Raw genomic sequence first — 22214 nt, forward strand, 5'->3', positions numbered from 1 at the left:
GAACTAATACTTTTATATCGGTATTGCATAATGATGTCTTCTAACAGAAATCCACTATTTTCCACTTTGTATACAATAATACTTTGTCCATTCCATATATTTGATTGATGGATATACAAAATAATTACTATTTGCCTGTTATAATTTTACAATGATGGAGTATTTTTTTATTATGTGCCAGACTGCCACTGATTAATTTTTCTCCATGAGTTTATATTATTTCATACTCAATCTACATTTCTACATATAGTAACTTGTTTTTGCCTATATTCAGTAATGGCATACTAAGCAAAATACTTATAATAAGTCGAACTTATCAATAAATGATGGAAGTCAAAGTAAAGTTCTGTCATTATTTGTTAATCAAAACAATATGTTTATGCATATTCCACAATCATCAAAAATATAATCTTAATTATTTTCTTGAACCGCGTAGAGTATAGAAAAGAATATGAAGAAAAAGAAACATTGTCCCTATCCCCAAATTAAATCAAATATCACTACAATAGAAAAAAAATCAATCATAAGATAAGGCACAAGATCTCACAAAACAATCAGGAACCACTAAATTATTAAACAAAACCACTAAATTTGGTCAATTTTTTTTACCAATCTTAGAACTTTTAAAATGAATGATTATATCAAACTTGCTACTTTTAAAAATACTTGATCTTATAATAAATTTTTTTTCAATTTTCGCACAATCTTATATTATAGGCAAATCAATATAATGTGGTAGACGACAAATATAATACGAACAAAATGTTTAATTAATAGAACGACTTCATGTAAAACACATATCCAATCGCGCATTTAATTATTTACATGTACGCATCACATCAATAAATTCAGACATAACACACTGTAATTTCGACATGTTACGATTAAAAAATATATCAAAATTATTATACCACTTAGATCATTTTTGAAATTGATCAAATTTGGTATTTTTCCCAAACAATTTACCCAAAATTGAAGTGGAAATGAAAGAGACTAGTTTCTACATTTATCCAGAAACGACTAAGAAAATCAATCAAAACAGTAATACTAAAAAAAACAACAGAGTTAATAAAAAACATTAAACAAAAAGGAATAATCATCAGTCACAATACAACTCGTGATTGCTTGATATTGAAAATTGATGGATCCAAGAATTCACAGTATCTAATATTTTCTGTCATATTCTTCATCAAACTCAATTCCCTCTATCTAGCTTCTGCTGTCTAAAAAAGATCCAATTTTTCCTTCCCAAAGATTCGATCTTTTTCCAAGATTCCGAATTTGAGCTCATGGGCTTTCTTGAATTCGCGTGTTAAGTTTTGGGCTCTGTAGTTTTGAGGAATCCTTTCATAAAGGAGCAGTCTTTACTCTTTAATCGAATGATTGTCTTTCCACATGGATGCTGATGAAGGTTACCTCGTTTTGCTTTCAGTTTAGTCTCACTTTTACATTAAAAGATGCTCTTTTGAGACATTAGTTTGTCAAATTCCGCCCACAAATTTCATCCCATGTTTGCTGATATTTCAGATTCTTACATAGCTGTCCTCGAACGGTTGTCTCTCACTATCTAGGTTCTCTCTCTATTTAAAGCTAGTGAGGTAGTAGTAAATATCTATTTCACACTTTGCTAGTAGGCGTAGTGAGTTGAGCAGCTTATTTCAATTTTTCCCCTTTTAGCTTTTCTCAATAGGTAATAATACCATCTCTCTCTCTGCCCTTTTCTTGATGTTGATGGCTAATTTTGAATCTGATTTTTGAGCCTAGGTTTATGAGGATCTGTGTTTTGCATTCTTCTTTCTTGAATTGATACTGTTTTATTGATCTTTGTGTTTGGTTTGGACAGAGATTTGAGGGTTGAAGTTTGCTGATTTCGATTTTGAGAAGATGAACGGAGCTGCATTGGTGGCTATTGCTGCCACAATTGGCAACTTCTTGCAGGGATGGGATAATGCAACCATTGCTGGTTATTTCTCAACTTTGATTATGTTTTAGTAGTTTTTTTTATGATAGATTGATTGATTTACATATGTTTGAAGTGTTGTAGAGAGTTATATTGTGGATAATCAAGCTCTGTGTTGTTGATTCATATTGTTTTGTGTCTAATCTTGAAAAAAATCATGCTTGTATTGTTGATTCTTGGCATCAATTAGTAGCATTTGGTTAAAGTTTTCGTTTTTATGCTTATCTGGTTAATCCTTGTGTGATAGGTGCTGTTGTTTACATTAAAAAAGAGCTTGAGTTGTCGGCCGCCATTGAAGGGCTTATCGTGGCAATGTCCCTCATTGGTGCCACGCTCATCACTACTTGCTCGGGGACGATTTCAGACTGGGTTGGTCGACGTCCTATGCTAATTTGTTCGTCCATGTTCTATTTCCTAAGTGGGATTATAATGCTGTGGTCGCCTAACGTCTATGTCCTGCTCCTAGCAAGGCTGTTGAATGGGTTTGGTATTGGACTTGCTGTTACTCTCGTCCCCCTTTATATATCCGAGACTGCACCCTCTGAGATACGAGGCCTGCTGAATACACTCCCTCAGTTCACGGGCTCAGGTGGGATGTTTCTGGCGTATTGTATGATTTTTGGGATGTCGTTGCTGGCCTCGCCTAGCTGGCGGTTGATGCTGGGAGTTCTTTCTGTCCCGGCTCTTCTGTATTTTGCTTTGACTGTCTTCTATTTGCCTGAATCTCCTCGATGGCTCGTGAGTAAAGGGAAGATGCTCGAGGCCAAACGAGTGCTGCAGAGACTACGTGGCAGGGAGGACGTTTCTGGTATGTTTGCTCAATTTAGAAACTTTTAAATGTCACTTTGTGTATTGAATGGCATGACTTAACGTTGCTTATCACGCCGTTTTAACTTGTGGTGTAGCTGATCTTGCTTGATAGCAACTGTTTAATTACTAGTCTTATCGACGTGATGCCTGATTTTTGCGATTTGGACACGACAACCTTCTTACCATCTTATACATTTAATTTTGTTTGTACTGAGTTGTCTATGGTTGTTGAAAATATTTCCTTTTGCCCTCTCTTGAAATTCATGTCGAAAATCACGTGCTCGATGTTTCTAATTGGTATGTTAGTCTAGCAAGTGTTACAACGAGCTAAAAATCTATAGAACTTCGGTTACCATTGTCGAAATAGCATTTTCTTTCGTACTTTCTGCAATGTCTGGTTCGGCATCGATTGAAAATTTTAGAAGGTCGTAATATCGAATGCTAGAATGTTCTTACGATGGGCGTAGTTGTACGGATATGAATAACAGCGTTGTTGAAATACGTTTTGAACGAGGTGTAAATTAGACTAATCGGGCTTCTTTCATCCCCAGGTGAAATGGCTTTATTGGTCGAAGGCCTCGCTGTCGGTGGCGATGCATCGATAGAAGAGTACATCATCGGTCCAGCAGATGAGTTAGACGAAGACCAGGAGCCGACCGCAGACAGAGGCGCAATCAAACTCTACGGACCTGAGGAGGGGCTCTCGTGGATTGCGAAGCCCGTCACTGGGCAGAGCCGTCTCAGCATCGTCTCTCGCCAAGGAAGCTTGGTAACTCCGAGCGTGCCTCTTATGGACCCTCTAGTGACGCTCTTCGGCAGCGTCCACGAGAAGCTTCCGGAGACGGGGAGCATGCGAAGCATGCTGTTCCCAAACTTCGGCAGCATGTTCAGCACCGCCGAGCCTAATATGAAGAACGACGAAGAGTGGGACGAAGAGAGCTTGCAGAGAGAAGAAGGCGAGGGTTACAGATCGGATGATGTAGAGTCCGACGATAACTTGCATAGTCCGCTGATTTCACGCCAAACAACGAGTCTAGAGAAGGACGGAATGGGGCCTCAATCCCACGGCAGCGTCCTGGCTATGCAGGGGAATGCCGGAGATGCGAGTAGCATGGGCATCGGCGGTGGCTGGCAGTTGGCGTGGAAATGGTCCGAACGAGAAGGGGAAGACGGGACGAAAGAGGGAGGTTTTAAGAGGATATATTTGCACCAGGAGGGTGGTCTCCCTGGCTCGAGACGAGGCTCTCTCGTTTCAATCCCCGGAGATCACGCTGCTAATGTCGACGGAGACTATATCCAGGCGGCGGCTTTAGTGAGCCAACCGGCCCTTTTCTCGAAAGATCTTATGAATCAGCGCCCAGCCGGACCTGCAATGGCGCACCCTTCGCAATCTGCTGGAGAAGTCTCGATTTTGGCGGCCCTTCTCGAGCCAGGGGTGAAAAGGGCTTTGATTGTCGGGATCGGGATCCAAATACTGCAGCAGGTACGAATACTTATTAAAACTAACCTCGTGTTTTAAACGGACGCCTCTCGTGTTTACTAGCTGATGAATCCTTTCTTCGGTGCAGTTTTCCGGTATCAACGGCGTTCTCTACTACACGCCTCAAATCCTTCAGCAGGCGGGGGTGGACGTTCTTCTCTCGAACCTTGGCCTCGGCTCCAACTCTGCGTCTTTCCTCATCAGCGCCGTCACAAATCTCTTGATGCTTCCGAGCATCGCCGTTGCTATGAGGTTCATGGATGTGGCCGGTCGAAGGTATGACTTTCGTATCCAAATTTCATATATTCATCAAATGCGTAGTCGAAGCTAAGCCGGCTTCGGTTGCTATTTTCAGGTCACTGCTGCTGACAACAATACCAGTTCTAGTGATATCCCTCGTCGCTCTCGTTATCGGGAATGTCTTCGATTTCGGAGAGGTCGTCCACGCCGTCGTCTCGACCGTCTGCGTCGTTATCTACTTCTGCACGTTTGTGATGGGGTACGGGCCGATCCCGAACATCTTATGCTCGGAGATCTTCCCAACCAGGGTGCGCGGAATCTGCATTGCCATATGCGCGTTGGTCTTCTGGATATGCGACGTGATCGTCACATACACGCTCCCGGTGATGCTGACCTCGATCGGTTTAGCCGGCGTGTTCGGGATCTACGCTGTAGTCTGCGTCGTCTCGTGGATATTCATCTTCTTGAGGGTGCCGGAGACGAAGGGGATGCCGTTGGAGGTCATCACGGAGTTCTTCGCCGTCGGGGCCAAGCAAGGGGCCGCCAAGACCGAATAGACCGCGGGACGGAGCTCGAACCGTCGGCCGTGCTGACGTGGATGGTGGTGCCATCCCAAGCAGTTTGGTGCAGTGTGCAGTAGCATTGCTCTTTGAATTTTACAGTTGCTTAAGCATTTTGTTACAATGAGAGGTCCCAGATTTGAATTTTTGGGTGCATTTTAATTTTATTTTAATGGTATTTTTTCATTAAATGTTATTACATGTTACATGAGATATATGCCATACATGTAAAAAAAATTAATTTAAATAACAGATAGAATTTGTATAAAAATAGGATTCTCATAATAGGGGTACAATTTTGGGCTAGATTTCTGAAATTGAGCCCTTTAAAATGGTTCATTTTTGAAAGCCTATCGCTTCATCAGCCATTCATCTCAGTATTATTTTTTTGAAAAAAACTACAACTACGATTTAAATTTATATATCATGAGGTTTTATCAAATGAAAATTAATAAATTCTAGAATTGGAATCAAATTTATGTGGACTTAAAAAAAAATATTTGTAAACTAGTAACAATATTTCAAGTAACTCAGAGCTCCAAGTATACCAAACTAATTCTGTATTTTAAATTGAAGATTCAATACTTCTCATTTCCACAATAATTGGCTTAGTTTCTTCTTTTATATATTTAAAACAATAAACGGTTTAATTTGTTTAGTTTTATAATCCTAATATACATATTCTTTAAAGGAGAGCCAGTCGTTAATTTTTAATTATGTTTTGCAAATTTCAGTTAATGCATTGAACACCATCTAGAATACAAGGAAAAAACATGTTTCCTCAAAACTACCAAAAATAGACAAAGAAACCTAAGTAATGCCTTGTTCCAATGAAAACTACTAAGTTAAAAGCTCACACTCTTTTCCAATGTAACGTTTAACTTAAAACAAATAAATATAAGAAGCCAAAATCACATATTATGCCTGATTTATCAAAAAATATGAGGTTGGAGCATGTTCTTTGCATGAGGTTGAAGATAGAGGATATTAGGGGTGGCAAATCGTGCGTGTCGGGTTGTTATCGTGTCGACACGATAACGACACGAACACGATAACAACAAACACGAACACGATCCGTTAAGAAAACCTCAAACACGAACACGAACACGACCCGCTACCCTCAGACACGAACACGACACCAACCCATTAACGACACGAACCGTTTCGGGTCAACACGACACGAACACGACACGAACCCATTAATGACACGAAAATAAGTATTGAAAAATGAAAATAATAAGAATAATAATATTAAAATATTATGTGTTAATAAGAATAATAATATTAAAAATTATATGTTAATAAGAATAATACTTCCTCCGTCCCATTTTAGGAGTCCCGGTTGAGTTCGGCACGGGTATTAAGAAATATAAAAGAAAAGTTGGTGAAAAGAGATACTGGAATGTGGGTCCTACTTTTATATATTAGTTTTATAATAAAATGTGAGTGAAAAAAGGTGAGTGGAATGTGGGGCCTATTACCAATTATGGAATATTCCAACCGGGACTCCTAAAGTGGGACACCTAAAAGTAGTAAACCGGGACTCCTAAAGTGGGACGGAGGGAGTAATATTAAAATATTATGTGTTAACGGATAACACGAACACGACACGAACACGACACGAACACGGATAACACGAACCCGACACGAACACGACACGGAATTTTCGTGTCCTTAATGGGTCGACCCGATAAGGACACGAACACGATAAGCTCTGACCCAAACCCATTAATTTCGTATCGGTTCGTGTCGTGTTATCGTGTCGTGTTAAAAATTGCCAGCCCTAGAGGATATACTCTACTAACCATAGTGAACATGATAACACGTGTCTTGCTCCAGCTGACATTATTAGAACGTTTATTTATTTATCTGACTACTTGTACATTCAATGACTCACACATCGGGCGGGTGAGGAGGGCCCCACTAAGCCATTTTTAGAAACTTTTTTTAGAATCTGATTTTTTTTAATTATATAACCATCACCTACCAGTGAACTGAATCGCTCGAGAATGTACTCTCAGAGAAATTTAAAAAATATGACCAATACAAAACATTTTTTTGGCGTTTGTGAACGTTGCGTGTGCGATTAGGTCTAAAATGATTAACTTGTGACTTAAGATTTTAGTCATAATAGTAGTATTCATATACTACGGAGTACTAAATAACGTGCAAATTGCTATACAACAATCACCTACTAGTGAACCGAATCACTTGAAAAAGCATTCTCAAGAGAAGATAAAAATATAACAATTGGGACAAAATAATTTTCTGGCATTCATGCCTGTAAACGTTGCGTTTATGATTAGGTCTGACGGAATTTGCGCATATAAACGTTGCGTTTGTGATGAGTCTAACAGAGTAAACTCGTAACTCTAGATTTTGGTCATACTAGTAGAATTCACTATTCATGAACGAAGAAGACTCGGTCTACGTCAACTTATACAAAAAGTCTATTTCTTTCACAACAATATTCGATATTTTATGTTTATTCCAACTATATAATTATGGCGCTCATCCTGAAAATGATATTAAATTACTAATCAATTATTTAGATAGTAACACTAGCATTAAGTGGCATGAATTTTTGGGTGTAATAACTATCTACAATCTTATCTTTTTCCTTTATCTTCGCCTAACTTTTACACTTTAAAATAATTACATCCACTAAGTAATTAAGCTATTTATTAGCTAAGTCCACTGTAAATAGTACTCCAGTAATTTATTTTGGCATGCTTCCACTCCCTCTATATATACAAAAATATGATATTATAGTTGCAATATTTTTAAAATGATAGGAGTACAAAAATAATACTAAATTTTGTATGTTTTTTTTTCCGAAAATTAATCCATTTATTAATTAATATAAGTTCACTATTATTACAACCTAATGTTGAGTAAGGTTTGGATGATTAATGTAATGAAAAATGGATAGTAGTTGGAGTGGAAGTTTATTGGTATGATCAAAATTTCAACACGTATTCAATGATCCCTTCAATAATTCTACATTTTGCTTATTAGTTTGTTTACCAAACTCTTCGGGCATCACAACTTATAGTATAATAAAACGAAAAAGATAAATGATTTTTTATTGATTATTTAAATTAATTTTTTTTAAAAAATTTTCAATATAGCTACTCTTATTTAAGATGGGAAATTGGGTTATTCAAACCTTCGATATATTGATGGGATGAAACGTTTTACCAACTAGGATACAATTTATCTTCCGATTTGTTCAGTGTTTAAGTATGCACATTTCACTTTTTTCTCTCCTCGATCTACTTAGGAGCCTACAGAAGATAAGAAATGAGAAAAAGCACATTAAATTAATACTAAAATTCATTCTCATGCTATTTTGAAAATTCTATGAAAAATTATGTTCTCTTTGTCCGAATTTAATTCAGACATTTAATTTTGGGACAATTTTTATTTAAATAAATGGTGTTTGGATCATTGAAACGTTTAGGAAAAGAATATAAATTAATTAAATTAAAACGAATCGAATGGATATTACTTAATTTCTTTCATATTGTTGAAACATCATCCAACACATGTAAAATTCGACAAGAAATAGGACATAAAGTATATTGTAAAACAAAGCATGTGATTTCATCAACATTGTCATATTGATGTCTTTAATTAGGTTGTACTACTATTTGGCTACCGACTTAAAAACTTAAGTGTCACTAATTGATTTGACTAATATCTAATGAATAAACAATCGATCAAGTCTATAAATAAATAATTAAAACAATCATGGGAGTAAAATTAGTAACTTGTGTGATTAAAATATTAAACTTTTTTATTCACAATAAATACATACCTCTCGTTTCCTTACATTTATCAAATATAGATACCATTAAAACCTCCATCAAACCTGATACGACAAGTGTATATATATGTGTAAGAAAATTCGACCACTATCTAACCAACTCATCACTATTTTATTGGTTGTGTTTAAGAAGATAATTTTTTTAATAAATAGCTCCGGTCACTCTTTTTCTTGTTATAGTTATTTTTTATTATAAATATACTTACCTATTTAGAGCCAAAATTGGCTAGCAGTGGAATAGTAGTGCAGAAAAGACATGAAAAAATTGGGAATGATTTTTAGTTAAAAAAAAAAAAGAAAAAACAAAGTAATACTCCCTACGTTTCAGTTTTGGAGTCACATTTTGCCATAAAAGTCCATCCCAATTTTAGAGTCACATTTAGAATTTTTCATATTTGATCATACAATTTTACCCATTGTTCATCAAAATTACATCAAAATGTCATTATCTACATTAAAATAAACTAAAACAAAAATAAAAAACCAAAAAGTCAAAAAGGGACTCATCTTCAACCAACTCACTTCAATTATTACACACTTTACCATTTCACTTCATTTATTATACCATCCACTAATTCCTTAAAATCTATGCCGTAACTAAATGTGACTCCAAATATGGAACGGAGCGAGTAGTAATTAGAAGCTACTCTATTTCACCTGCATGATTAAGTGATATTTCACCGGGTTTGGATCCCCTGCTGTGGCTGTTAGCACAGCAGGAGGTGCTGTTCCATACAAATATTTTTTAATTGTTAAAGTATAAATATTAAAATATTAGTTTTATTTATTATAAAACAATTGAATGTGTGTGTATTTGCCACAGCAGGGGCTGTGCACACAGCAGGGGATCTTGGCCCTATTTCACCTCCATTTTAAGTTTAATTGATTGGACATAAAGCCTGCCTGATTAATTGATGATAAAAAAGTTTGTATCTTTACTTATGGAATCTCATTCTCAAGTTCTCAATGATGACAAAATTATCATGTTTTTTTAATTGATTTATTGATTTATCCTAGTCATTTGTTGAACTTATTCATGAAAGATTATTCATTTTTTTTTTCTGTAATTACTACTCGTCCTACTATTTAGTAAAAATATTAGAAATAAGTATGTAGTGAATTTTCAAAAGTGTATAATAAAAGATTTTATTTTAATATTTGTATTGTATATTACTACCTCTGTCCCTGAAAATTTGATACATATTACCATTTCGGTCCGTCCCTGAAAATTTGATACACTTCACTTTTACCATTTTTGGTAGTGGATCCTATATTCCACTAACTTATTCCTACTCACATTTTATTATAAAATTAATACTTTAAAAGTAGGACCCACATCCTACCAACTTTTTCAACTCACTTTCCATTACATTTCTTAAAACCCGTGTCAGGTCAAAGTGTAGCAAATTTTGAGGGACGGAGGTAGTAATTTATATTTACAACATAAATATTTAAATTACATAGGCCCCAGTGTATACATTCATACTAGAATTCAGATAGATCAAATAAAAGGGAAGTTTAAGAGCACATTCTATTTTCACTTTTTTCAATCACTAACAATTAATTCTGGATTATGACAAAATTATTGAAAATAAATTGTAGAAAACGGTATAAATAAGTATTTAAAAATATAATATAATTTTTCACCGCTAATAAATTACAAAAACATTGAATAAATAACTTCATACTATCCATAAAAATAAAATCTTCCTAAAAACCTAACTTACCAAATTTTGTGATTGCGAGCTTCCAAACAATGCCACTCAAACCACAAATTTCAATCTATACAAAATAAAAAAAAAAAAATCGATTGCTTTCGTAATCCTTCCATTTCGCAATCCCTATTCCCTAATTTCAAGCAGCTGAGACTGAGAGAGATTTCAAAAAAAAATTCAATCAAGGCAAAAACCTATTCACGCGATTCTCCTCGTCGCCGCCGCCCTCCGCCGCGGGCAAATTGCCACATTTCCGGCAGCGCGCCGCCACCAGTATCTGGCGGCAGGACGGGCACGACGAGTGCGATCCGAGCCACGTGTCGATGCATCCGACGTGGAATCCGTGGCCGCACTGCGGCAGCACGCGGATCTCCTCGCCGGCGGCGAACTCCGCCAGGCAAATGGCGCAGTCCGACAGCTTCGCCGCCTGCTCCGCGTCCTCGCCGTACGTCGCCCTCGGCAGCGACTTCAGCACCTTCTTCTTCACGCCTCTGTTCGCCGCCGACCGCCGCGGCTGCGACGGCGGCGCCGATCTCCCGGCGAGGCGCCGGATCCAGGCGCAGCGCGCGACGGCGACGAGGCCGAGCACGCAGATTAGGGCGCAGAGGAGCGCCGCGAGGATGACGACGAAATCGGAGTCGAGCGCGTCGGCCGGCGGGGAGGGGGTTTCGGAAGGCGAGCCGCCGAGCTGCCGTGAACGGGCGGTCATGTAGAGAGAGAAAGTTCGGTAGAGAGAGAGAGTGTGTGTGTGCTTGATTTGAGCAGAAAGCTTAAGCTGAAGTTTATTTTCGATTTGATTTTAAACTAACATTTTGATTTGGGAAATACCGTTAATGCAGGGGCGTTTATGCAATTTAGAAGAAAATCTACTATCCCTGCTACTTTGGGAACATTTTTAGTTCATTTATTTGTGCAAAATATTTAAGAAATTCTATGATTTCAATCAACTAGAGTTGGACCTAATTGATCAGATAATTAATTGAGTTTTATTTTGGTACGTGAAATGTGATTGGACTACATACAATTATAAATACATGTGGCTGAAAATAAGCTAAGTTGCGATTAAATTTAAAATTAAATCAAAACTAGTATATGTGTGAAGCATGTTAATCTGTTGTTAGTTGTTACCAAACTATGCTTTTATCGGTCTAGATCATTGAATTAATAATCATGTTACCAAGGAAGCATTTCTATCTCCAAACCGACAAAGTAAATCTATTTTGGGACTCATTTTTTCTTATTTGTAATGTTTTATTTATTATTTACCTTATTCTAATCAGAAGTAAAAAGATCAAAATTTCCACTTTCTTGATAGTTACTATTTTTTTTCATATATTTGTTTGACTATAAAAGTACTCCACTTTATTACGTTGGTATATGATATATTCAGTAACTATAATTGTAAAAATTATTATTCTTTTCTTTTTTAATTATAGTTGATTTACCTCTGACAATTATGTATGGACTACTAAATTTTTACTTGTTAGCTAAGATCATGTTAGTAGCGTCCGTGTGAGTAAGAGTATATTTTACTGAATAAAATAATGCTATTATATTGTCAATAGCTCTTCCACCCCCTATTTTAAGGCCACGCGAAAAAGATACCTAAGTTCTTATAGCATTATTTAATTTTCTTCCGAGACTTTTGCTGAGTGAATAGGAATAATAGTATATTAAAAATTCAAGAAATTATTGAATAAAATTCCATTACTTGTGGACTAGCCTAAATTAGTACTACTACTTTAAGTTTTGAGGCGTAGTTGGGCATAAAATCACATGATTAGTGGTCAAGAAAAATATGCTTCCTACAAGATTATTGTTTTTTAAAGCAAAAGGAGTTAGCTTTGATATGCACTTTTGTTAAACTCAAGTATGTGAAAGAATTTGAGACCACACATCATTTAGCAATTATATTTGCTAGTTATATCCTCATTCAAATAAAAGAGATATGAACCATATTATATACCTAAATGAGTCACAAAAATCAAATCTCATTGGAGTTTAGTTTGTCTCCTCTCATATATGAACCATATATGCTTCAATGAATAAGCAATCGAACGTGATGAGACATGAGTACAGATATTAACTAATTAATGACTCACATATAATCGCGCGTCGCAATATCCATATATAAGTTATCTTACATAAAAAGTGTGACGTAAAAAAATTACTAAGACACTACTCCTACCACACTGATTGGTTTGGAAACGAAATCACAGTAGAATTGGTTAATATCCCTTTACGTGTAAGATTTGCTTCAGTGAACGAGATCATACTTAGTACCCATAAAATCTAAAAGAAACTTATATCAAACCAATTGCAAAATTGTGATCAATCCAAATGACAACTTTGCGATTTCAAATCATTAAATCATTACTTGGCCCATGATATTCATAGTCCAAACCATTTGACTTGAGTGGAAATGGATCCGATCCACACGTAATCTCGAAGCACTTTGTGTGTCTACAAATGAAAGCCTCAATTAAAACCATTTTTTGGGTGCAATAATAATGCACTTTTCAACTCAAATTTGTCGCATTAATATATAAATATATTAGTGGAAAGAGAGTGGACCGACCCACCCAAAATTAATTTGAATCCAGAGGTTGACAGTAAAGCAATCCGACCCGATCCTAACCCACTTTCTTGGGTCGAATTTTTGACCCTACCCAGATTTAGGAACTGATATTAGTAGTAACCTAATCTATTAAGAAACATATGCTATGCAATTAATTAAACCCAATTTCTAAAGCGTGACATGAACTTTCGATTTTTTAATTAAAATTTAGAGCATTGCATAAAGTTACAATTTTGGCTTGTGACCTAGAATCCGACATCGGAAAGTTGAATTAAATTGTTGAACTCCGATTTAGAAAGTGGAACCATAATTCGATGTGAGGTATCATACATTTACTACCTTCGTCCCCGTTAATAGTATTGATAGTAGACAACACACATTTTAATGCAAAATTAGTAAGTAGATGAGAGATAGAAAAAAATAATTAAAATATTATTAGTGAAAATTAATACAAATAGAATGTAAGTAATTTTATGGATAACCCAAAACAGAAAATAGTAAATTAGTAACATCGTTTAGTAAATATCACTCCCAGTTTTATAGCTAAAACATCCATAAAGGGAGATTAAATCTGTTGATTTTTGTCATAAAAGAGAAACTACTTAACGGGACGACCAAAAAATGAATACAGCTCAACTACGCGAACAAAGAGTATGGAAATATTGAAAAATTCAAATAAAATAACGACTGTAACTGCACAACCTTCATAGAAAGAAAAAGCATTATAACGCCTGTGACAACACATTCAAAATGCATTTGCATAAATTTTTCAATAGGTATACAAAAATGAATTCTGGTTTCAACATCGACAACTCCTAAGGATTTACAGTTAAAAGCATCATGATTACAGTCAATCCGAATGATAGATCATCACAGGCACAGGATCGGGCCATGTGTTTAGAGGTCGTACCTCACATTCCATCTCCGGTTCTGATCAAGATTGAATGTCCAATTGTTCTCCCGAACCTGCAAATATGAAGTCTGCAGACATGACCATATAAGGCGAGTGTTAGGATGATCGAGATTTCATTTCATTTGGGACAAACAGTGAGGTAGAGTAAAGAACTCCCCTAGGAGAGCAAATGTACCTTATCGATAACATCGTATCCCAACTTGATGCGTACATCCTGGCTCTTTTTAACATCAAAGATGTTCCAAACAAACTCAGTAGCAGCAGAGTAATCAAACTGCGTCCAACATAGCGTTAAGGTTGATGGTTGGCCCGGAAAAAAAATCAAGAAAATAGCATGCTAGGGCAATGAGAATAAGAGTAACCTGCTTCAAGTCCTCATCGATATTACAACGACCCTTAACATGGAAGTTAAACAATTTATCTGCAGTCACTGGAAATGCCTTCTTCCCACGTACGTGGTAGTGCAATTTATCCCGCTTATTGTATCGAAGTCCCACACCAAGGCTAGCCGATGACTAAAAAAGGCCGGGAAACATGTCAAACTCTGGATACTACATTTTATATCTATGGAAAGCAAATCAAATACTACGATGGATGAAAAAGAAAAATGTGCAATCACTCATCTCATAATAAAAGAAACAATCCCATGATTTTCGTACTTATATTTCCAAATTTTAGTATACATGATAAGGAGCTACCTTCTTTTGTCTAAATGATGACACATCAAAAGCTGTTGGGATAAATTGAGCTGAAGATGTGATAAATTGAAATCAATTTAACCAATTGAAAAACACGAAAAAAATACACCTCGGGATGGAAGTATCTAATCAAGCCGTGCACGAAAGTAGGAGCTCCAAGCTTCGTGTCGAGCTCTCCTTGAATCTTCCAATCAAAAGACACAAACAAGTTAACAATTAAGCACGAATAAAAAAAAGCACGAGAATCTAATAAAAAAAGTGACATCGAACAACCTCTTGAACGTCGTTCTAAACAACTTGCGAGAAAACAAGAAACCAAGGATTCTCAGCATATCTAACGTTGTATGATTAGGAGATGAGCTAAAGAGCTACTAATCGAAAACCAGAATAATCCAATTAAACAGGTAAAGGAGCTACCTTGAGAAAACTCATCAATCAACACAAAAAAATAGCAATCGCTTCCAAATCATAACTAGAAACAACATTTCTTAACAACATAGTTCAGTTTCACACCGTATCTCTAACTAGAAACAACACATCATTTTACACTCAAATTTGAGCTACTAAATACAAGTAAAAGCAAGTACCAAATACAGTCTGGAGTCTGGTAACTGCGTAAGCAAACACGATTGTAGAAGAGATTAATCAGCAAAAAAAAGAAAAAGAGAAGAATTTTCAACCTGGCAGATGGAATTGGGGGAAATGGGGATTTTTTCCTTGGCGTGAATTCGCAGAGTTTTGGAATCTCCACCATACCTAAGCGAAGTTTCCATTTGTGAATCAAACAAAGAAATGTTGAATCTTTCTAGGGTTTGGTTGTAGACTTGTAGCTACCAAAGCTCAAAAATGGTACAGTACTAACTACTAATGGATATGGCGGAAATCGCAATTTGAAGGTTTTGGATTTAAGCGTCACTAAATAGCTATACCGCCAAAACTCGTGTCTCCAAATATAGTTAAATTTAACGTTTTCAATTAATTAACAGTTATACTAGAAAAACAACTCAAGTCATAAATTAAAATGGGATACATGGTCAATTTTGCTCAAAAACTATTTACATAATAATCAATCAGGGTCTTATTTTGGAAAATACATGTTTTATTTTATGTTTTATTGAAATTGAGAATGATAGGAATAATCTAAATAGTGCAACATTCTATAAAATTTGCAATGCCGCACAAATTCCTGTGTTATACTCCTAGACCCTAGTCCTATATAAGTTTAACTTCAAATAAATGCAGATAGTTTCTAAGTCGCAACAAAATTGGAGCAGAAATTGAGAATGAAATGTCTACCACCTATTTTGTTAAAATCTCATCTCATTTCCAACCTACATTATATCTCGTCGATTACTTCAAGAAGATCATCAACTTCCTGTCTCAAGAGTGTGATTTTCTGCTGAACCGCTGCGACGCGCTTGTCGATGTCCCGACCACCGGACTTCTTCTCGTAAGAATCCACGACCGTGGAGTGTTTCAGCATCACCTTCTCTTGCAGTTCCTTCTCCTTCACCACCAATTCGTCCACCTGTGTATGTACATATCAGAGAAAGTCAAGCCCATCGGGATCTGTTGCACGTTCATTTGCTTATAATTCCGGAAAGTTAAGAGATGGACCACATGAATACGCAATGAGCAGGTATATAATATATATAAGCTCTAAAATATAAAATAACAGAATGGCAGAATGTTACCTTGGGCACTATATGAAGCGCCTGCGGAGAAGATTGCAAGAACGACAACAAAGGTTTCAATTCCTTCGTTAGTTCCTTAAGAATAGAGTCTGCAGTTTTGCGTGCTGCTTTGCAAGCCTGCACGTCGCCTGTCCTTGAAAGGTCACGCAGAGAGGCATCTAGCTTGTCGTGAATGACCAATACACAGCTCATGATGTTCTGGAACTGCTGGGTTGCAGTTTGGACCTGTAAAATTTAATCAATCAATAATCTGAGTATGAGAATTGGCAATATCGATTTATTTACCAACCGAAGATAGAGGAGGAGAATATCAACATACCTCGTCCCATTGAAGTTTTGCTATATAAGAAGATGAAGACTTGGAGATTGTGAAGTCTGCATGCACATATGCTATGCATGCGACAAAAAAGAGGAAAAATCCAAAAACCAGCATCAATGGCTCTCGGAGGAGAGATAAACTGCTGAACCTGTAGTAAACCTTTCCCCACAAAAAAAAAAAAAAAGATCCAGATAATGAGAAACTGAGGGAGAGAATTATTCTCATTTGGTAGACACTGAATTAGCAAAAGAGAGCAAACTAAGTGTGATACGGTAGTTATTGTCCACATCGAGATAGTATTCTCCACAAACAAGTATTTTCCTATATGTCTAATGAGATGTGAAATATTACATCTAACAAACACACTCGAACATATCCCCTATGCCGTCTACAGTTGCTCCAAAGAGTGTTTAAGGTGTTCTCAGAATCATGGAAAAGTATTAACAACTTTAGATAACATGTATGTATTGCCAACCACCTTTTCCTTAATTCAATTTCCCAAACGATGCCAAGCTTCTGGAAAAGAACATGTGTAGATTATGATGATCATTACTGACTTCTCCAATGGAAGTTGGTCTTTTATGCCATTTGAAGAGAAATTTAGTTTCTCAATTACTGGTATATTTTTCTCATATGGTAAAATATTTCAGCAAATTACCTGGAAATTTTGATTATGTTCCGGGACAACATTCTTTTTTTCCAATACAACGACTGGTCTTCCAGCAATGTCGAGGTGTGAAAGTTTTATCTGCATCAGATCAAGAAACAGTAAAAGAACAGATGTACAGTTAATTGCTTGGAAAGAAGTATGGATTCAAATGCAATTTAGTCGCACCTCTCGAGTCTCTTTGCTAGGAAATGGAGCCACAACAGAAATATCCTTTGACCCCTCTGGCAAAACGACCTGAAATTGCAGAATAGCTATATCAACAACTAATCATAACCAAAAGAAGGAAATAAAGAAAGAAATCAAGCACATGGGTGTTAATACACCAGGAATATAGAAGCAAGCAAATCTCTAGTTATGCCAGCACCGTACCATTAACTTCATATTCATACTTCTTAGTTCAATTAAGATCCAGAATAGTTATGTTGCATCCTAAGAATCAAAGAATACCTTCACGTAGATATTTTCAATGACCATATCATTCATTGGACAACCAAACGTGATATCTAGGAAACGTTTTCCCTCTGACTTGAACAAGAAATCTTGAAGTGGCAACCCATATCCAATTGTGAAAGTTGTTCTCCAACCACCAAACATTGGGTACCGCGGCTCAATTTCAAGAAGCGTCTGCACATCACTAGAATGGTTATACAACAAGGAAATCAAATCAGAGCATTTCAGAGGGGATCAAGACCCACCTTTACTGAATCACTATATACATTGGAAGTAGAAATGTTCCCAATCTCATCCCTGTAGTAAATAGAATGGGCTCTTGCTGGTAGTCTAGCGACAAGACTTCTTAGTGCTGATGCCCCTCTAACATGGGGTCGTTCCTCATAGTCCAGTCTGAAATCACCGACAGGAAAGATAAATACACTTAATATCCCAAAATGAAGGCTATCTTAAACATGTTGGGTCAATCATGAAAAGAGATTCTCCTGATAGAGGGTATTACTGTACCTTGAGAACTCTCCCTTAAGCTCAGCACCAGCATGAATGAGATTATAGTTTTCTGTGACTTGCACATTTCCCCAATGGGAAACCTCTATCTCACGCACCAACTCTTGAGCAACCGAAAATGGTTTATTGTTTGCAAAGTGCACCATAATTGTTGGAAGTGAGAAAGGAGGGATATTCTCATAAGGACCGTATTTTATTTCTGAACCAGAAAACTTGGTATTCTCCAATTTTGTATACGACTCAACTTTTGGCTCGGGTAATTTTACAGTGAGTGACTGGACCTTCACTGCATAAGGAGAGAGATAATGTGCACTATCTTGGAAGGCAACTAGCTGAGCATCAGCCTGAGTTATCTTCTCAGGGAACGGCGTCAGTAGATGAGTGAATACAGCTTTAACCTCCAAAGTCAAGCTTCCTCCTTTACTCAGTTCCTTAGGCAAAGAGACAGCATACCAAGTCAATGATGGGGGCATTCCTTCAGGATGTATAACATCAACAGGCAACCTGTCAGAAGAAGTCTTTGTTTTTCCTTTCCCTTCAGTAATTGTCACCAAAAGGAAAGCCAAGTTCTCTGCTTGATTTTCAGGGTAGGGCAACAAAACCTTTGATACTGCTTTGGCGCCATTATTTTCTAGCTGGACCAGGATAACACCAATAGTAAGTACCACAACAATGCAAAGCAAACAACTCTAACACAGAACCACAAGCAACACCAGCGTAAAAAGTACCTTGAGCGATGTAGTGAATCGAACTATCTGTGATGATAAATCGATCTGCACCAAAATCATCAAAAATTAGCAAGCCGACATCAATAAGTTTCAGATATTCAAGCTAACAAAGATCACAGTGAGCTCCACAAAAAATAAAGCAAGCATACCTAAACTTCATTTCACAGTCAAAATTCAACATGATTCTTTCTACATCCAGCTCACATTGCAAGTCATCAATTCATATTTATATCCTAGCAACAACACTGCATTCTCCATTTTATATCCTCCTTCAATTCTCATTAATCACGCCAATCTCAAGAGGGAAAAACTAGCAATAGCTAAAACCCTAGCCACGAAAGCATTATTAATCCTAGCTCATTAATTTACACAATAACAAATCTTTCCATCCAGCTTCTTAAACCCTAACCATCCCACACACAAAAAAACTATCAAAATCACTGAATTTCCAAAATGAGAATCCAAAACAGAAATATGAAAAAAAAAACACAGCTAATCTGCAAACTGAAAAGAAGAGCAACGGTTATTACCTGGCGATCCAATTTGGAAATCACGAGATCGGAGCAGACATTGGAGAAAAGCGAGAAAAATCCGAAAATGAAGAGTAGAGAGAGATCGCGATTCATTTCTGTAAAAAGCGTCGCCGGAATTAGCACTGCGGTTGGAGTTGAAGTGTGAACAAGAAAATGAAAGTGGAAACTGATAACAGACTCTTAATCGCGTTTTGCGGTACACGCTTTCAATATATCGGCTGATTTCACAAACGTTTTCCCTTTTGCAATTATTTTGTAACTGAATTTAAATCGTGTAGTACTAATATTTTACATTTTGATGTATGCTTGGCGTGATTCGTTTTTATTTATATATTTAGTTGATTTCTAATACATAAAAAAAATGTTATTTGATATTTTTAATTTTACAAAATTTAAAACTGAATTTGTTCGTTTTCTCTATAATTTCAAATAAATTAATAAAGTAACAAATCATGCTTTATTTTTTTATGAATTTTGTGAAATTGAAAATTTCAATAACATTTTTTTACGTATTAGAATCAAACTAAATATATAAATTGAAACGAACAATGTTAAACGTGCTTCAAACAAGAGTGGTGCTCACATAAGAAGTTCACATAAGGTATATAGCATATCATTCCTTTTCGTTTGAAACCTTTTATTTTAAATTGAACTTTGCATAGATGCAAATTGATATTAGGCCAATGTACCTTTTTCTAGGTAATTTTACAAAGTTTTAACTTGAAATTTAAAATTATAGTTCTCTATTATTTAGTATAGCTAGTACGTAGTATTAATAGCTAGCTGCTAGCATGCAACTTAATTGCCAAAATATACAAATTGATTTCATAAAAGTGATCAATATTATACAAACTAACTCAATTCAATACAAACTTAGTGAAAAACATAATACGCCATATAAGAACTTTATAGAGTTTAATTTTTGAAGTTTCATTGATAGAGTTGAGAAGATGGGGCAGGATCCTTTTTCACCTATCAATGTCAGTTTCTGCTTTCTCTTTCAGTTCATCTTCTCCAATGTTTCTTCATCAATTTGTTGCTCCATTTTCAACACAGAATGTGCAGGCAAACTATTCGACAAAAGTCATCAACCACTGAATTGCTTTCTTGGCCGAAAAGGGAAGTCTTTCAGCTGCAAATTTCCACAAATCAAGAAATTTTTTTATTGTTGAGTAATTTCCATATATGATAATACTCACTTTTTCTTTTCTATTTCATTCTCTCTACTTTTTTTCTTTCTCTTACTCTATATAGATGGTTACTTTTTGCTAAAAATAAAAATAATCAATTAACTTTAAACTTCCTGAAATAGAAAAATGACTCGATTAACGTGAAACGAAGGGAGCACTTTTTTACCTATCAGCTTATTATTAAATAGTACTCCCTCCGTCCCAAGGAAGATGACCCCTTTCTTGGGCGGCACAGGATTTTATGCAAATTTATTTTGTGTGTTGAGAGAAGAGAGTAAAGTAAGAGAGAGGAAATAAAGTAGAGATAAATGTGTTTCCATTTTAAGTAATGAGTCATCTTAGTTGGAACAAACTAAAAAGAAAAGTGGATCATCTTAATGGGACGGAGGGAGTAGTTATTTGAACTATGGAATTTAATGTAACTGTCCTTGTAGTAAGATAAACATAGCAGTACTAGTTCTACTCTTGGGTCCAATAATTTTGAAGGTACGAAAAAACAAAAAAAGACTGCTTTTTGTTCATTTTGAATTGGAAAAGAGACTATTTTCAGCTTTTAAAGATCCTGTTTTTATCTCAACTCTAGCAGATGGGTAAAATAGTAGAGAAATTTTTTGCAGTTTCTGTATAGTTTTGTAGAAAGATCATCAATGGTGATGCAAATTCCAAGTTGCTTTTTGGCCGAAACAGTTTGATTATGCTCTCATCAGGTACATCTCCCTTGTTTCTTCTTTACTTCCTTTGTTGAGCTTGATTTCATCTGTGTGTGTGTTATTGACAAGAAACAAGAGAAATATTAGAATGTTGATGAGTAGGTATTACAAAGGAATGTGAGACAAATCCCCAAAAGGGGTTAAATAGGGCTAATGTAAGATGTTTGGTCTTGTCTAGTAAAATGCTACTTTTGATGAAATACATGAGTTAACATTGTTTGATTTGAGTTGTAGTACTATTTTTTTCATTTTACTTGCTTGTGTTGTGAAGCTATGAACTAACTTGATGCTGTCTATGTAGTAGTTTTTGTGATAAACCGACTAGTGTTTGGTGCTTGATTCTTATGGAGAAGATGAGAAGCTTTATGGAAGTGCTTCCACTAAGTTTGATGACATTCTTCGACGAATGGGAAGTCAGGGTGTCCATCATCCTCAGCCTCGTCTTGCAGATTTTGCTGATCACTCTGGGTGGTCGCAGGAAATATATATGCAGACTTTGGATCCGATTCATTCTCTGGTCTGCTTACTTATTGGCAGATTGGGTGGCTGTCGTCTCGCTTGGCATTATCTCGAAGAACACCCTTGATAAGTGCCACAACAAGATTAATGATGAACCCGGGATTGAACTGA

At 36.2% G+C, this 22214-nt stretch overlaps 4 protein-coding genes across 13 annotated transcripts; 1 reads left to right on the plus strand and 3 right to left on the minus strand.

The window, feature by feature from the left end:
- The first annotated feature begins 1135 nt into the window (after nucleotides 1-1135).
- Nucleotides 1136-5236, plus strand: LOC125221834 (monosaccharide-sensing protein 2-like). 8 transcript variants are annotated; one of them, XM_048124122.1, is made up of 7 exons: nucleotides 1136-1431; nucleotides 1528-1598; nucleotides 1844-1963; nucleotides 2208-2768; nucleotides 3322-4253; nucleotides 4339-4526; nucleotides 4606-5236. In XM_048124122.1, exons 3-7 carry the CDS (start codon nucleotides 1885-1887, stop codon nucleotides 5045-5047), a joined length of 2202 nt encoding a protein of 733 aa, XP_047980079.1. In that variant the 5' UTR covers nucleotides 1136-1431; nucleotides 1528-1598; nucleotides 1844-1884; the 3' UTR covers nucleotides 5048-5236. The 8 variants fall into 8 exon arrangements, with proteins under 8 accessions (XP_047980079.1, XP_047980077.1, XP_047980071.1 ...); XM_048124120.1 differs by having other exon boundaries at nucleotides 1528-1571; XM_048124114.1 differs by having other exon boundaries at nucleotides 1136-1411; nucleotides 1528-1690.
- A 5258-nt stretch (nucleotides 5237-10494) lies between these two features.
- LOC125219993 (RING-H2 finger protein ATL80-like) lies at nucleotides 10495-11452 on the minus strand. The gene has a single exon (XM_048122093.1). The coding sequence runs from the start codon at nucleotides 11301-11303 to the stop codon at nucleotides 10776-10778; it is 528 nt and encodes a 175-aa protein (XP_047978050.1). The 5' UTR covers nucleotides 11304-11452; the 3' UTR covers nucleotides 10495-10775.
- A 2454-nt stretch (nucleotides 11453-13906) lies between these two features.
- LOC125223151 (outer envelope pore protein 21B, chloroplastic-like) lies at nucleotides 13907-16225 on the minus strand. Of its 2 annotated transcripts, XM_048126158.1 has the most exons (6): nucleotides 16119-16225; nucleotides 15464-15539; nucleotides 14893-14967; nucleotides 14448-14600; nucleotides 14261-14359; nucleotides 13907-14153 (listed from the first exon to the last, which is right to left on the minus strand). In XM_048126158.1, coding segments are annotated over exons 1-6 (489 nt in total). In that variant the 5' UTR covers nucleotides 16121-16225; the 3' UTR covers nucleotides 13907-14069. The 2 variants fall into 2 exon arrangements, with proteins under 2 accessions (XP_047982115.1, XP_047982113.1); XM_048126156.1 differs by lacking the exon at nucleotides 16119-16225 and having other exon boundaries at nucleotides 15464-15678.
- On the minus strand, nucleotides 15776-19818 carry LOC125223150 (dolichyl-diphosphooligosaccharide--protein glycosyltransferase subunit 1A-like). Of its 2 annotated transcripts, XM_048126154.1 has the most exons (10): nucleotides 19682-19818; nucleotides 19152-19196; nucleotides 18424-19058; nucleotides 18162-18309; nucleotides 17914-18090; nucleotides 17632-17700; nucleotides 17455-17544; nucleotides 16797-16955; nucleotides 16478-16702; nucleotides 15776-16311 (listed from the first exon to the last, which is right to left on the minus strand). In XM_048126154.1, the coding sequence occupies exons 1-10, from the start codon at nucleotides 19775-19777 to the stop codon at nucleotides 16120-16122; spliced, it is 1836 nt and encodes a 611-aa protein (XP_047982111.1). In that variant the 5' UTR covers nucleotides 19778-19818; the 3' UTR covers nucleotides 15776-16119. The 2 variants fall into 2 exon arrangements, with proteins under 2 accessions (XP_047982111.1, XP_047982112.1); XM_048126155.1 differs by lacking the exon at nucleotides 19682-19818 and having other exon boundaries at nucleotides 18424-19054; nucleotides 19152-19173.
- Nucleotides 19819-22214: the final 2396 nt, after the last annotated feature.

The sequence above is a fragment of the Salvia hispanica genome, chromosome 4 (assembly GCF_023119035.1).
Source record: "Salvia hispanica cultivar TCC Black 2014 chromosome 4, UniMelb_Shisp_WGS_1.0, whole genome shotgun sequence".
Lineage (NCBI taxonomy): Eukaryota > Viridiplantae > Streptophyta > Magnoliopsida > Lamiales > Lamiaceae > Salvia > Salvia hispanica.